At 54.3% G+C, this 13,849-nt stretch overlaps 4 protein-coding genes across 8 annotated transcripts; 2 read left to right on the forward strand and 2 right to left on the reverse strand.

The window, feature by feature from the left end:
- The first annotated feature begins 1,044 nt into the window (after nucleotides 1-1,044).
- HSPB6 (heat shock protein family B (small) member 6) lies at nucleotides 1,045-3,512 on the forward strand. The gene is made up of 3 exons (XM_017667480.3): nucleotides 1,045-1,307; nucleotides 2,200-2,322; nucleotides 2,414-3,512. Exons 1-3 carry the CDS (start codon nucleotides 1,110-1,112, stop codon nucleotides 2,576-2,578), a joined length of 486 nt encoding a protein of 161 aa, XP_017522969.1. The 5' UTR covers nucleotides 1,045-1,109; the 3' UTR covers nucleotides 2,579-3,512.
- Nucleotides 3,513-3,565: 53 nt separating this feature from the next.
- LIN37 (lin-37 DREAM MuvB core complex component) lies at nucleotides 3,566-8,672 on the reverse strand. 2 transcript variants are annotated; one of them, XM_017667494.3, is made up of 9 exons: nucleotides 8,268-8,672; nucleotides 5,683-5,758; nucleotides 5,440-5,490; nucleotides 5,093-5,122; nucleotides 4,926-5,011; nucleotides 4,675-4,841; nucleotides 3,938-4,078; nucleotides 3,776-3,849; nucleotides 3,566-3,692 (listed from the first exon to the last, which is right to left on the reverse strand). In XM_017667494.3, exons 1-9 carry the CDS (start codon nucleotides 8,518-8,520, stop codon nucleotides 3,611-3,613), a joined length of 960 nt encoding a protein of 319 aa, XP_017522983.2. In that variant the 5' UTR covers nucleotides 8,521-8,672; the 3' UTR covers nucleotides 3,566-3,610. The 2 variants fall into 2 exon arrangements, with proteins under 2 accessions (XP_017522983.2, XP_017522986.1); XM_017667497.3 differs by lacking the exon at nucleotides 8,268-8,672 and adding an exon at nucleotides 8,045-8,192.
- Nucleotides 8,673-9,585: 913 nt separating this feature from the next.
- Nucleotides 9,586-11,047, reverse strand: PSENEN (presenilin enhancer, gamma-secretase subunit). 2 transcript variants are annotated; one of them, XM_017667499.3, is made up of 4 exons: nucleotides 10,909-11,047; nucleotides 10,615-10,771; nucleotides 10,060-10,164; nucleotides 9,586-9,870 (listed from the first exon to the last, which is right to left on the reverse strand). In XM_017667499.3, the coding sequence occupies exons 2-4, from the start codon at nucleotides 10,673-10,675 to the stop codon at nucleotides 9,731-9,733; spliced, it is 306 nt and encodes a 101-aa protein (XP_017522988.1). In that variant the 5' UTR covers nucleotides 10,676-10,771; nucleotides 10,909-11,047; the 3' UTR covers nucleotides 9,586-9,730. The 2 variants fall into 2 exon arrangements, with proteins under 2 accessions (XP_017522988.1, XP_017522989.1); XM_017667500.3 differs by having other exon boundaries at nucleotides 10,615-10,733; nucleotides 10,909-11,028.
- On the forward strand, nucleotides 10,869-13,405 carry U2AF1L4 (U2 small nuclear RNA auxiliary factor 1 like 4). 3 transcript variants are annotated; one of them, XM_073225937.1, is made up of 9 exons: nucleotides 11,015-11,054; nucleotides 11,432-11,494; nucleotides 11,636-11,673; nucleotides 11,878-11,944; nucleotides 12,027-12,076; nucleotides 12,151-12,249; nucleotides 12,429-12,562; nucleotides 12,669-12,764; nucleotides 13,132-13,405. In XM_073225937.1, exons 1-9 carry the CDS (start codon nucleotides 11,030-11,032, stop codon nucleotides 13,214-13,216), a joined length of 657 nt encoding a protein of 218 aa, XP_073082038.1. In that variant the 5' UTR covers nucleotides 11,015-11,029; the 3' UTR covers nucleotides 13,217-13,405. The 3 variants fall into 3 exon arrangements, with proteins under 3 accessions (XP_073082037.1, XP_073082038.1, XP_036877494.1); XM_073225936.1 differs by lacking the exon at nucleotides 11,636-11,673 and having other exon boundaries at nucleotides 10,869-11,054; XM_037021599.2 differs by lacking the exons at nucleotides 11,015-11,054; nucleotides 11,636-11,673 and adding an exon at nucleotides 11,125-11,262 and having other exon boundaries at nucleotides 11,407-11,494.
- The last annotated feature ends 444 nt before the right edge of the window (nucleotides 13,406-13,849 follow it).

Here is a 13,849-nt window from a genome sequence, read left to right on the forward strand (position 1 = left end):
GAGCTGCGTCCAAGGCGACCAATGATAAAGTGGAAAATAAAAGTAATTGGAAAGTGGCCAAAGGGAGATGTGTCACAACTGGCTGTAACGCTGACCTGAATAAGAGCATTTTTGATTGGAGAACCTTAGAGTGCAGCAGTAATTGGCAAGCCTGTAGACCAATGGAAACGATCTGAGGCTGGGCTCCTGGTCCGGAGGAGTTCTAAACTACACTCGATTTCCTGAGGTAGCGTCTTCTAGCCACGCCCCCTCTTGCTGCAGAAATCACGTCCAGACTCCAGTCTATCGTTTTTTCTGTTGCTGGGGCAGTCAGGGGGTCTGTCCCCTCTCTAACTGCAGTCCCTCCTTCAGTGGGAACAGCCAACCTGGCCCTCCGGGTATTCTACCCACTTCGTCTTGCTGCAAGAGCAGCTGGTTGCGCCAGGTGCCAGGCCCGGGCTCCTGGCCGAGGTAGCGGGATCAAAATGAGCTATTTCGGGCCCCGGCACGCGGCCCTCGGGGAGCCAGCCTGGACTATCCGTGTCCGCGCCCTCTGGCCATTGCTCACCTGGCAGACCCCGCTACCCTGCGCACCCGAGGCTGAGTCAGATGCACAAAATTAGGCCCGTCCTGTCGGGGGGTTGGGCTGAGAAGGGAGTAGGGTCTGTTTTCTGTCCTGACAGCCTGGCCCGGCTACCGCATTCCCTATACCCGGGAATCTGCTCCTAAGGCCGCCATCTGCGTCATCCCCAGAACTGCCTGCGGGGCGGGGGAGGATTTAAGTGACTGGGAACTCTGCAGTGGGCTGGCTAATCAGGCCCTGGATCCGAAACGATGGGCTGTGCTTCCCACACCAGCAGGCTTCGCCTCTTCAGCCTTAGTTTCCCCTTCGGGAGATTGAAGGACCTTAATGACATCTCTCTGACATCCAGCAGGCGCTTAATAAATGGCCAAGTCATTGTTGGGTTTTCTAAATAAGGCTCTATTAATGGCCGGGTCTGGCCGCGGTCCCAGTGTCCCCGGGCGGCCCGCCGAGGGGCGGACACAGGGCATTCTATAAAGCGGCGGCGGCTCACGCAGGGTCACTGCGGTGCCTAGGGCGGCGGTGGCGGCAGCTGCGGCGGAGCAGAATGGAGATCCCGGTGCCTGTGCAGCCCTCTTGGCTGCGCCGCGCCTCTGCCCCGCTGCCTGGCCTTTCGGCGCCTGGGCGCCTCTTCGACCAACGCTTCGGCGAGGGGCTGCTGGAAGCGGAGCTGGCTGCGCTCTGCCCCGCGACCCTAGCCCCCTACTACCTGCGCGCACCCAGCGTGGCGCTGCCTGCCGCCCAGGTGCCAGGCTTGCGGGAGGGGCGGTAACCCGGCCTCCCTGGATTTTGAGCGGGGTGGAGTTTCACTGCTCCGTGGGCCTTCCAAAGTTCGGAATCTCAGGCCGGGTTACCGAAAGGGGTGGAAGGTCCCAGTGGATCTGAGGAGGGTCTCAGTTCTGAGGGGAGTGTAAGAGCTGGGACACTTACAGGGTTGGGGCGGTCACTCTGAGGGGTCTTGGTGACTGAAGGAGGTTGGTGGCCTAGGGAATCTGGGACAAAGGGGGAGCCCAGTCTTTCTAAAGGGCGTGGAGACTCCCAGTGACTGGGGCAGGTGGTGAGGTGGGGTTGGGAATGTTTTGTTATTCTTGGGGAAGAGTTTGGCGACTCCATGTGGTGACCCTTTGTCTCCCGGAGAGGTAGAGGGGAGGAAGGGTCCTGTGACTTGAGAAAGGGGGTCCGGCCACTCTGAGAAGTGGGGGAGGAGTACTAGTAACTGCTGAGGGTGCAATCGGTCCCATAATACGAGTGGGAGGGTAGAAAGAAGACTCTGGAGACTTGGGGGAAAAGGCATCACGCAATTTCTGGCAGGGGAGGTCCTGAGAGGAAGGGGGCTAGGGAGTCAGTGTCCAGGAAGACACGCTAAGAGTCGTTGACACGGGGTGGGGGTAAGAGGGGAGCCTTAGCTTGTGGGACCGTAGGTCCCTGATCTTGCAGGGGAAGGGGGCTTCACTACTCTGGGTGAGAAGGGAATCCTCGTGATTACAGGGGGACGGGTGATCGCAGTTATTCTGGGTGAAGCGGTCCTCACCCGCTACGAGTAGGAAAGGAGACTTTCCAGTTCTGAAGGCCAGGGTCAAGCTGCAGCACAGGAACAGGCAGGGGAGGGGCCTTGATGACCACCTGGGTGTGTGCAGGTGCCAACAGACCCAGGGCAATTCTCCGTGTTGCTGGATGTGAAGCACTTCTCACCAGAGGAAATCACCGTCAAGGTGGTTGGCGAACACGTTGAGGTGCATGCGCGCCATGAGGAGCGCCCGGTGAGCCGGCTTGCAGGGGCGGGGCCAGAACGCGTAGGCGGGACCCGCAGGTCGGAGGGGAGGGGCTGCTCAAGCTTTTCTCTCCCTCCAGGATGAGCACGGATACATCGCGCGCGAGTTTCACCGCCGCTACCGCTTGCCCCCTGGCGTGGACCCTGCTGCTGTGACGTCTGCGCTGTCCCCTGAGGGCGTCCTGTCCATCCAGGCCGCATCTGCGCCGGCCCAGGCCCCACTGCCGCCCGCTGCTGCCAAGTAGAGGTCTGGACACTCCTGACCTGCGGTATGCCGCAGGCCCCCTTTTAAAGCCGACCTGACTCCGCCCAGCCAGATGTCATGAGCGCGCCAAGACCACCCGCTCATCCAATTTGGGATACTGTCCCGACTCTTCCAATCTAGATTCAGCCTGGATAACCTACCGCTTTCCACCGACACTCCCTCTCACCCTCTTCAGCTTGCAAATCCTCCTCCACCTCCTCTTTAGCTTCCAGACCCTACAAGCACATTCCCTCAGCCTAGTCTCCCACAGCTGGTGACCCCATTTTATTGGCGTATAACCCCACTGAAAACACTTATTTCTTCTTACTCATCTATAAAACCATCTCCAAATCCTATTTGATCCCCTCCCCACTCTGACATCAGACTGCGGTATGGACAGCCCTGCTGCCACCTTAGACCAGTCAAGCATAATCCCCCCACCCCTCAAATATCCCAGACAGCACAGACCTCCCATGCCAGACCATTCAGATCTGGTCCCAAGACTGTATCTTTCTCATTCCAACTAAACACTCTATTCCCTGCCACCCCCACCCATTTTCTGACTTGAAATCCCAGCCAGTCACCCCAAGACTCTTCTGAATCCTACTCTTGAACACCTATTCCAGGCCAACCAGGACGCTCAACCTCAAACTGTACAGACACCCACCCCATCTGCCCAGACTCTGCACAGATATCCTAGGCTCCCATCCCCAACTGGAACTGGAGTCCCCAGTCACTTTGTCTTGAGCCACAAGTCTCTAACCACATATCCCAGGCAATCTACCTTCCACAGCCCTGTCCTTATTCTCCAAGCCCCAACTAGGCAGCCACTTTCTTTGACTCCCCACAATCTTTCTCACTCCTTAAACTACCTGTTGTCCCATCCCCTCATTCCTACCTAGGCCCACTCCCCCAATAAATGTGCTAGAGCTGTGCCAACTACTTTATGTCTAGGGCTGGGAAGGATGGGCTTGGAGCAACGAGAGGCCAGTGTGGAGGGGAATGTTTATTAGGATAGAGGGACTATGGAATATCACTGTCGCTCATACATCTCCCGTAGGATCTTCATGCTTTCTGAGTAACGAAGCTGGTTCCGATGAGATGCCTCCTTCCACCTGCAGTGAGGGTGGGAAAGCAGAGGAGGACTCAGGGTTGTGGCAGTGGCCGGAAGGGGGCAAGCAGGTTGGGAGACGCTCACCTCTGGCGGATGCGTTTCCAGCGCTGCATGTTGCGGTAGATGAGTGTGGAGGGTGAGGGCTCAGGCTCAGAGGGCTGCACGGTCAGAGAGGCGAGGCTGGGTGGCCCTGCCCAAGCCCCACAACCTATGCCCCAGAGTCCCAGGCCAGTGTTCCATACCCACCTCGTCATCAGAGGTACCCTGGGTCTCAGGCTGCAATGGGGATGGAATTCGGGATCTGCAGGCATCTCCAGTTGGCCCAGGGGCTGTGGGCGGAGGCAACTTGTATACATCACGACACTTGCTGTTGGTCACCTCTGAACCCTGGACACAAGGGCCCATATGAGGCCCAAGAGAGTCAAAGAGGGCAAGGGGCACACATTCCACCCCATCTGCCTTTCCCAGTGACAATGGACATGAGGGTCTCGCCAAGGACTGTCCTTAGGAGTCATATCTGAAGGGTGAGGACCTTACCCAGCTTGGGGGTCAGGTCTGACTATGGCAGGGATCCCTGTCTTCTGTCTAACCCAGGAACCCCCAATCACTCCTGCCCAGCCCAGAGATCCTCACCTACCCCTGCCCAGCTCAAGGGGTTCTCACCAGCTCCCCTAGGCCAGGTGGCTACACCTGTTTGCCTCTCTAGCTCTTGAGGACCTCTGATCTTGGAGGTCACATCTGCCCAGGGAAACCCTGTCCTTTCTCCCTCCCAGACGAGGTAGCCACGTCTCCTTGCTCTAGGGAGTTCCATCCATACCCTCTGCCTAAGTGTTCATATCTATGTGCTTCACCAGATCCAGGAGTTATTTGAGAACCCAGAGAACTGTGCCTGTTTATCCCACTAGCCTGGGGATGAGGTACCTTATGACAATTTATCCACTGCCCTCCCTGGCTGCTGGGTGAGGGCCCACCATCCATCTCACCTCCTCATCCTCAAGCAGTGGGGGTAGCGGTGAGCTGGGTGAGCGTTCATGTTCACGGACCAAGGGGCTGTTGCGCATCCAGGCTCGGCAGATTGGGTACAGCGGTGTGTTTTCACTGAACTGAGCCAAATCCACACTCCGGTCAAACAGCTTGATCACGTATGCGTCTAGGAGGGTGGGAATGGGAGGCATGTGACGATCCTCACACAGCCCCCATCACTGCCCGCCCTTGAGGGCCATGGCCTACTTACTGGATCGCTGTGGCCCTCCCTCAGCGAGTCCGTCATCCATCTCCCTCCTCTTCTTCCTCCGCTGGTGAGGGAAGCGGGCAGATGGCCTGTGTAGGGAGGGAGAATGTCGGGACTGGGGTGAGGACTGGGGACCTCTCGACAGCTGGCTGGGGCCCCTGCCACCTTACCGTTTGCCAGTGGCCGTGATGGAGCAATCCCTGTGGGGAGAGACAGGGTGTCAGCAGGCTGACCCTTGAACAATGCCTGCTCAAACCACCCAGAGAGCACCCTGGGGATACTGAGATCAAGACTGAGACGCTCACGTGGACCCCACTAACCTAAGGTCTTGTGTTCCACCCACTCCCTGGGGGCTCCAGGTGCAACCATGAGGGGACCTAAGCTTCTACTGCCCCAGGGTCTTTGTACATGTAGACTCTGGTGGAGGAAGCACAGGGCAGAGTGGTTGGGGGCTTGAAGGAAGAAAGAAGTTACCCACCACAAACCCTCAGATACAAATCCCATCAACAAAACTTACTTGTTGTGGGTGTCTGAGGGGGTCTTCCCGGTTTCTTCATCTAGACGCTCCCTGGTAGAAGAAGAGAACTGAGGGCTCAGGGTTCCCAGGGGCCAGAGTGGGAAGGCATTGAGTGGCCTCTCCATTGGGGCCCTTCTTCCTTAAGCCAGCCTCTGAGGTCTACCCACATCCACCCAGGACCAGAAGGTCCAACCTGCCAGGGCTCCCAACTCCCTATGACCCCATGATGGGCCAGGTCCCAACCTGTCCATGTGACTCTTCTCCAGCAAACACTGCAGGACGGCGTCCAGTTGGTTCCGGGCCTTGGCCATCTCCAACTCTGCGGAAGAGAGTACCGAGCAGGAGTCAGTTCCCAGACTAATGGGCAGCCAGCTAGGTCAGGGAAGGGCATGGTGTTCAATTGTAATGTCAGGCCCACGTATGCTGAGAGGGTACAGTGGACAGAGACGACTGAAGTGATGAGCATGAGCTCTGGGTTTCAGGACTGTCCCACCTGCTCATGTGTGACCTAAGGCAAGTCCCCTCATTATATTGAGCATGATGTTCATCTTGAAAATGGGGTGCTAGGACTGTTTTGAGATTTAAATAGACCTATGTTGCACATCAATCTCTTAGCAGGATTCAATGATAGTAAGTGACACACACAGAGTGCTATTATGTGCCAAGCATTGTTCCAAGCACATCACATATATTAAATCATTGAATTCTTGTAATACTGCTGGTAGGTAAATATGATTCTTATCCCCATGTTATAGATGATGAAACAGGCACAGAAATGTTAGCTACTTGCCCAAGTAATACAGTTAGAAATTGCAAGGCTGAGGGTTTGCACCCAGGCCATCTGGCTCTGCAGCTGAAATTGTAAGACAGAATCTCAAACTGGGTTCAGAATCTAGTCCCCAGATCTTTGTGTGGTGGAGACAGTGGTGTTATTTTAAGTCTGAATTAAATCTAAATGGGCTGACTTTTAATAGTTGGGAGATTTCATCTGAAATACAAATTTGTGGCTTCTTTCTTCTAGGAAATGACATCTAGACCCACCTTTCTGCCCTATCAGCCTGTGTGTTTGCCCCCCTTCATCACAGAACTTAAGGGGGTGATGATGTTATAAAAATATTCTCCTCCCACTCTTGTTGGTTGTTTACATTCCTCTTAAAACTTATAAGGGCTCTAGAGGCGCAGTGCTCAGAGCCTGGAAAGACACATGGGGACATGCTTTGCCAGCCCCGGGACTTGCTGAGGAGCCCAGGAGACACAGGGATTCCTGACATCACTCAGAGGAGAGAGATAGGTGTGTGTGGGGTAGGTGGGAGAGGAGTTAGGACAGCTCAGATTCTAGCGAAGAGCCTTGGTAGGAGCCAAGGTATGCATTATGGCCACATCTCTTTCTCTAGCTCCTGCTTCTCCCGAACCTCAGACCTTGGGATCCCATGGGCTCCTGGACGCCTCCTTCTGAACATCTCCAAGGCTCCTTCGATCCCCTGGGTCCCACAGTGGCCTGTGTGTATCTAAACTTACCCTTTTTTCTGGGCCCCCATCTCATGGGTAGCCCCACCATCTCCCAGTCCTTCTCTGAATCTGAACATGGACACCTCTCTCCCTCTACCACCCCAGCCCACCAACCCCATGGCCTGTCCACTTGACCTCAAAAGTCTCTCTCCCACCTACCTCTTCTTCATCCCTAACTCTGGTCCTTTCTCTTCCTCCCCCTGGGCTCCCAGCCTCAGTCTCTCCTTCTGATCCACCCTCTACAAAGTGGCTTGAGGAATCTTCCTCAAACCAAACCTGACCCTGATCCTCCCGTTAAGAAGCCCCCATGATTCTACAGTGCCAGGACAGAGTCTGAGCTTTTCCACCTGGTGTTCACAGGCCTCCAAGACCCTGCCTACCCCTTCCTCCCACCATCATTTGTGCTCAGGCACCCCTCACTTTTCTACCCAAGATCTTTCTGGGGGCACTTTTATCAACTCACTCCTAGGTTCAAAACCTTCCCTTGGCTCCCCATTTCCCTCAGAACAAAAGCCAAAGTCCTAATAAGAAAGCCTGGGCTCACAAGATCTGTTTCCATTCTCCTCCTCTTGGCCTTCATCTCCTTACATCCTCTACCTCACTCACTCTGCATGCTGGCCTCCAAACCAGACAAGGCTTCCATCTCGGGGCCTTTTCAAGGTGATTTCCTTTGTCTGATTTGCTGTTCCCTCACATATCCTCACAGCTTTCTCCTTCCCCTGATCTTCTTTCCTTCTCCTGTTTCGTTTCCTTACCACTTATACCATCTAACATCCTACAACATTTTACTATTACTTTTTTGGTCTGGATTCTGTGCCTCTCCCACCACCCTTAACATGCCAGTCCTGGGTTCCCATCAGCTCAGTCCCAATCCCACATGATTTCCCCTCTCTCAGCTTCCGTTTCCCCATCTATCATCGTATCTCCTACTTTCTAGGATTACTGGGAGACAGTGACAGCAGGATTAAAAGCTTCCCTGTACTTCAGGCGCTCGGCACAAAGCTTGACTCATGACCATTGGTGGAAAAGGGGAAACTAAGGCAGAGCCAAAGAAAGAGTCCTCAGAGTCATACGGCTCGGGATCCCAACGCCTTACCGCACCACACTGCCTGAGCCACCCATTCGCTCTCAGAGGTATCTTGAGCACAAACCGGGAGGGTATTACGGTGGCAGGAATCGCTCGATGCCTGACAGCCACAGTAAGGCGGGCTGCAGGGAGAAGTTGCGTACTCCGTGTTATCGCGATAATCCTGTCTACCCGGACTCCCATACCCTGATGCATCGGTACTCCCGTAGGCCCCCGACCTCGGGGTCCTCACCTGATTTCTCCACTTTCACCTTCACCGGGAACATGCTTTGGGTCTGGGCTCTGGCTAGCTGGGTCAGAGGAGCCCCAAAAGGTCTAGGGTCACAAGTCAAGGCCGGAGGCAGACGGGGAGAGGTCAAAGGTAAGCTTCGTGTGTTGCCAATCCTACGCTCTGAGCTGTGTCCGGCCGCGACAGCCGAGACTGCCGCCACCTTCTCTAGTTTCCTTTTTGTGGGCGGGCTCCTTTCACAGTTGCTTGTCCCCATTAGTCAGTGCAACCGTCGACCTCAAACTCTGACCAATTGACAGCCGTCGCGGTCGGCTCCCAACTGTAAGTCCCACCTTTCTGGGGGAGCAGGGGCCCGTTTCCTGAAACAAACCAACAACATCCCCGGGCGCTTCCTGGGAGGAGTAGTTCCAGCTCCCCAGACTTAGCCAGAATAACGGCGCCTGCGCCGCGCGAGGTATGGTGGGAGGTGTAGGATCTAAACTTCGCCAGGCTTCTTGGATCTTGTAGTGTTAGATTTAAGGAGCAGCAATTTAGCTATTGACCGTATTTATTTAACCGTGGGAGTCCCTCTTGTCCCCAGGAGGAAGGCAAATCTGGAGTCAGGCTGGGTTCCCTCTTACTGAGCACTCGTTACGTGTCAGCTACCTGTTACTGTCTTTTCAGGTACAACCTCATTCATTTAGCAAATACTAGTGTGCCAGGCACTCTTCTGGCATTCAGGGACACTGCAGATAACAAAAGAGACAACCCTTGCCCTAACAGAACTAACATTTTACAGTCTGTAAGATGAACAATAAGCAAAACTATTTTAAATGAAATGTAATAGATGAGAGAATATAGGCTGAAAGAGACATAGGGAGTACCAAAGGGAGGATTGAAACGCTAAATAGGATGGTCAAGGAAGTCTTCTTTGGTAAAGCTCTTGAATATGTTTACTGTTGCAGACATCTCCTTCAAAGAATGGGAAACTTCCATTTATCACATGTGTGTTGGCTCAGATAAATTTTAGGAGGTAACATTATGATCCATACTTCTGATGAGAATATGGAAGCTGAGTGGGAAGGTACTCTTTTCAAATCCACACACTATCAGTACAGAACAGCAGCCCCTCCTAATGGAAGCATTAGTCCTTTCTTGGTTCCATATCTGTAAAAAATATGGTTCCTAAGCAGGAAAGTCCCTATATCAGAGGATTATGAGTAGTATTTTGTGGGGAAAAAAAAAAAAAAAAGCACATGATGTGTGCAGCACTCAATAAATGTTCCTGAATAGTAAATATCATTTTATGCTGCAACCTCCAAAAGATTCCAGGACATCAATATAGGGAATTAGGGTCCTTTATTGGGAGATGTCAGCAGAGAACATAGGAGATCAAAACAAGTTTTAGGGGTTTGAAGAGTGGGCTTGGTGTAGATGAGCCCATTCTCGAAGAATGAGCAGGTCCCAAGCCTGCGCAGAGGGAGCTGTCAGGGGGTACCCAGGGGTATGGTGAAGGAGAGGTAGTCCCCAAGGGCGCCCCAACGGGGCCGGTAGATCTGGAAGATGGTGATCCAGGTGGTGAGTATAATCACCCAGAAGAGGAAGCCCACAGCTGAACGCCAGACATCTGTTGGAAGGAACAGGAGTGGGGACAGTTGGCCTTACCTGCTCTTCGGCATCCCCTAGACTAGCCCTATCTTCTCTTCCACAAAGCCCCAGAATTCTGGAACCTCCATCATCCCCTCCCACCAAGGGTCCCTGATTCACCTCCCCCACACACCCGATGGCCTCCCCTTCATGTGTACCCTGGACTCACAGCCTTTGATTTGGCTCTGCTCTGTGTATGCTGGGACAAGGAAGGCCTCTCGGAAGAACCAGAAGATGTTGACCAACCAGAGAAAAGGCAGGAAAGCAAACCCACCTGGAGAGAGAGAGAAACACACACACACACACACACACACACACACACGCACGCACGCACACGAATACAAGGCAATGAAGATTTTCTCAACCCTCACCTAGAGGATTTATTTTTATTTGGAAGGCCCTCTTCCATACCCAAGTTCAAATGGAGATCTCTGCTCTTAGGGTCTCAGAAATCCTCCCTGGAATCCGAGAATCTGATCCTTCGACCATCTCTTCCTCAGGCCCCAGGAGGCCAGCCCCGCAACTCCCCTCCTCTCTTGAGACCAAGAAGTTGAGGCCCCAGACGACTCCTTCTTCAGGACCCTCGCCCTCCCCTCAGACCCAGGAGTCCGAGTCCCCAGTCGCTTTATCCCATAGACCCGAGAATCCAGGCCCCCTGACCCTCTTCTCTCAGGCATTCTAGTCGTCCCCTCTTCTCCTGGGACGCCAGGAGACCGGCCCTTACCCAGATAGTACTTTCGGCACAGGTTCAACTTTTCCTCGTTGGATATCCTCTCCAAGTTCATAGCTGCGCTGGGGCAGGGTCGTTCCGAGGGTCTGCACGGCAAGACCCAAGCCTTGACCCTTAGGGACAGATGCAAGAATCGCGATCAACCACGCCCCTATTACGACAAAACGGAGATAAACTGAAAGGTGGGTTTGCTGAAGAAAGGGCACTCCTGTTCCCACCAGCAAGCTGACTGATGAGTTGGGACGCTCCTTATATTTATTGGGATGCACGAAACGACCTCCAACTTACCAGCGGAGTCTACTTCCTCCGGCTTGGACGCCTTTGCCACTTTCAACTATGGCCGTTCGCGCAAGATGCCGCAAGTATCTCTGGAATTCGTAGTCTTTTTTGGTGAGGCACTGCTGCACGCATGCGCGTTCAGGGAACTCCAGCCGGTGAGTCCTTGGGGGTAGGGCGCTGGCCTCCAATACGCAAGCGCATTCGCGAGTTTCTGAGCGCGCAGTAAGCGTGCGGGGGTAGGCGACAAACTACACTTCCCAGGGTCTTATGCAACGGAAGTGACGCAAAGAGCAGACAGAGTTGGAGGGTTCGGGTAAAAATGGCTGAATATTTAGCCTCGATATTCGGGACTGAGAAGGACAAGTGAGAACGGGCGCAGGGAGTGGCCATTGGGGGACCGGGGCCAGGGCATTTGGTTTCCCGGTGGCTGGGCGGCATGGGGCGGTGTTTCTGGGGTGTCCGGCCTCCCCGGCCCTCGGTTCACCTCTGTCTTTGCACCTCTTCCAGGGTTAACTGCTCTTTTTACTTTAAGATCGGGGCCTGCCGGCACGGGGACCGGTGCTCCCGGCTTCACAACAAGCCGACTTTCAGCCAGGTGAGATCCAGCACGGAGCCTAGCAGGGTTAACGCCTCCCGGCCATTCTCCTTCTGTTGTCCATCATAGAGAGGTCCCGCCTTTTCCGGATTTCTAAGGCCCACCCTACCGCCCAGCATTTTTCTTGTTGGACCTCTGCAGGTTCCTCCCCCAACCTCCAGGAGTTTGGCCACGCTCCCGTACGTACAGACAACACCCTTGGGCTGCCCCTCAGTGCTAAGTTGTCCCCTTTTCAGGTTTCATTAGGGGCAAACATCCCTGACACGCTCCGTGTGCTTAGGCTTCTTTGGTGCAAGGTCCCACCCACAACATTCGTACCCAACTTTTTTGCATGTAGCCCCGCCCTCTGAGCTCAGGCCCCGCCCCTCTTAAATTCTGTTCAGACCATAGTGCTGCTCAACCTGTACCGGAATCCACAGAACACCGCCCAAACCGCAGACGGATCTCACTGTGAGTTTGGGATGGGTCTTGGGGGCAGGGCGGACAGTCCCCAGCAGACTACCTTCTGATTCCACCCTGCTCCCTCCTCTAGGTCACGTGAGCGACGTGGAGGTGCAAGAACACTATGACAACTTCTTCGAGGTGAGTGTTGGCAGGGGTGGGTTGGGTTTCCTGTGGGTCAGGAACTCAGCTGAATTCCTCCTGGTTTTCTGCAGGAAGTGTTTACGGAACTGCAGGAGAAGTACGGGGAGATTGAAGAGATGAATGTGTGCGACAACCTGGGGGACCACCTCGTGGGCAATGTCTATGTCAAGGTGCTTGCTATTCGCCCATTAGAGCCCACAGGTGGAGGCATTTTAATGTCTAATGTCCACCACTGAAGCCTCACAGCTGGAGGTCCATCACTAAATCAGATACAGTCCAGCCCCAGAACTGCTTGACAAATCTGAAGATTTTTGAGTTTGCTTGCTGACCCTGACTGACTTTCCCCTAGTTTCGGAGAGAGGAGGATGCAGAGCGGGCAGTGGCTGAACTCAACAACCGCTGGTTCAACGGGCAGGCTGTGCATGCAGAGCTGTCTCCTGTCACTGACTTCCGGGAGTCATGCTGTCGGCAGTATGAGATGGGGTATGATAGTACAAGGGTGGGATGGGCACCTGGAGTCCCAGACTCCTATGTGCTGGGGAGGCTGTCACTGGCGATGGTCTCTTCCATCTGTGCATCCTCTACCCAGGGAATGTACCCGTGGTGGCTTCTGCAACTTCATGCATCTGCGACCCATCTCCCGGAACCTCCGGCGGCAGCTCTATGGTCGGGGACCCAGGCGCAGGTACTGCAGGACCAGACTACCAAGACTTTTCATGCCCTGCGGCTGCTATACCAAATGAACCTGAGCTTATTGCCTGATAACAGGGTCTCAAGCGTTTTGTACCCTAAAACCAGCTCAGGGCCCCATCCTAACACCAGCACCTAAGTCCCAACCCCAAAATCAGCTGGAACCCCAAACTCAAATCCAAGACTAGCCTGGATCTCTAATCCTGATATCAGCCCCTGAGCACCTATCTGGAGACCATCCTCAGGAATTCCAGTTACTTCATAACCTACCCTGCCCCATCCCAGAGCACAGAGACAGACCCGGGGGATCTTCACACCACTTCCCATGGCTCTAAACCTTCTCTTGCCACTCCTGTTGCCAGGTCACCCCCGAGACCCCATATTGGCCACCGTCCCCGAGAAAGAAACCGACGACGTTCCCCAGACCACCGGCATGGCCGCTTCTGAGACCCTGGCTCCCTTGCCCTTCATCTCTGACAGGGATGGATGTTCCTGGCCAGAATCCCTCCTCAACGCTTCCTTAACTCCCCAGCACCATCTTCCCCAGGTTGTGGGGCTCCATAATGTAATCCGGTCAACACAGGGACCTTCTTCTACTGCCCCTCCCCTAATAAAGTTCTGTATTGAGGGTTTAGAGCTTCATTGTTAGCTTGAGCCCAGCTATCGGCTGGAGTTTCCTTCCATCCCCGCATCTCCTGATGAAAAGGGGAAGTGGGGCTAGGCTTTGGTTATAACCTCAGCTGAGGAACTTCGAATAACAGGTGGGAAAGCAGTGGGCTCAGGGCCCAAGGCCCTAGAAAACCCTAAGTGGGACTAGTTGGGGTGGGGTCGCCTTTATGCTGGGAACTTCAGTATATCCATCTGAGGCTTCTCAAGGGAGAGACGCCTGGCTGTAGCAGGTTGGAGCATTCCCAGCCCGGAGAAGATTGGGGTTAGGAGTTAAGGTAAGTTTGTTGGGAGTTGAGTGGGAGTCTCCAGTGGGTGAGGGCTGGGTCGTTCATGCCCGCTGTTTTGAAATGGGAATCGGTAATACCTAATAAGCTTACCTAAGCCAGGTGCCGTTCTAAGTAAGCACTTCTA

This window comes from Manis javanica, chromosome 17 (genome assembly GCF_040802235.1).
Source record: "Manis javanica isolate MJ-LG chromosome 17, MJ_LKY, whole genome shotgun sequence".
Classification (NCBI taxonomy): domain Eukaryota; kingdom Metazoa; phylum Chordata; class Mammalia; order Pholidota; family Manidae; genus Manis; species Manis javanica.

Excerpts from the sequence above, each read along its gene's own strand:
- HSPB6 (XM_017667480.3), top strand. The coding sequence starts at position 1,110 with ATGGAGATCCCGGTGCCTGTGCAGCCCTCTTGGCTGCGCCGCGCCTCT. Across the intron at positions 1,308-2,199 it reads TGGCGCTGCCTGCCGCCCAG|GTGCCAACAGACCCAGGGCA; the intron begins GTGCCAGGCTTG and ends GGGTGTGTGCAG. Across the intron at positions 2,323-2,413 it reads CGCGCCATGAGGAGCGCCCG|GATGAGCACGGATACATCGC; the intron begins GTGAGCCGGCTT and ends CTCTCCCTCCAG.
- LIN37 (XM_017667494.3), bottom strand. The coding sequence starts at position 8,520 with ATGGGGACAAGCAACTGTGAAAGGAGCCCGCCCACAAAAAGGAAACTA. Across the intron at positions 5,123-5,439 it reads CCCTCAGACACCCACAACAA|GGATTGCTCCATCACGGCCA; the intron begins GTAAGTTTTGTT and ends CTCTCCCCACAG. Across the intron at positions 3,693-3,775 it reads TGGAAACGCATCCGCCAGAG|GTGGAAGGAGGCATCTCATC; the intron begins GTGAGCGTCTCC and ends CCCTCACTGCAG.
- PSENEN (XM_017667499.3), bottom strand. The coding sequence starts at position 10,675 with ATGAACTTGGAGAGGATATCCAACGAGGAAAAGTTGAACCTGTGCCGA. Across the intron at positions 10,165-10,614 it reads GTGCCGAAAGTACTATCTGG|GTGGGTTTGCTTTCCTGCCT; the intron begins GTAAGGGCCGGT and ends CTCTCTCTCCAG. Across the intron at positions 9,871-10,059 it reads GCAGAGCCAAATCAAAGGCT|ATGTCTGGCGTTCAGCTGTG; the intron begins GTGAGTCCAGGG and ends TCCTTCCAACAG.
- U2AF1L4 (XM_073225936.1), top strand. The coding sequence starts at position 10,884 with ATGCACGAAACGACCTCCAACTTACCAGCGGAGTCTACTTCCTCCGGC. Across the intron at positions 12,077-12,150 it reads ACTATGACAACTTCTTCGAG|GAAGTGTTTACGGAACTGCA; the intron begins GTGAGTGTTGGC and ends GGTTTTCTGCAG. Across the intron at positions 12,563-12,668 it reads TGTCGGCAGTATGAGATGGG|GGAATGTACCCGTGGTGGCT; the intron begins GTATGATAGTAC and ends TCCTCTACCCAG.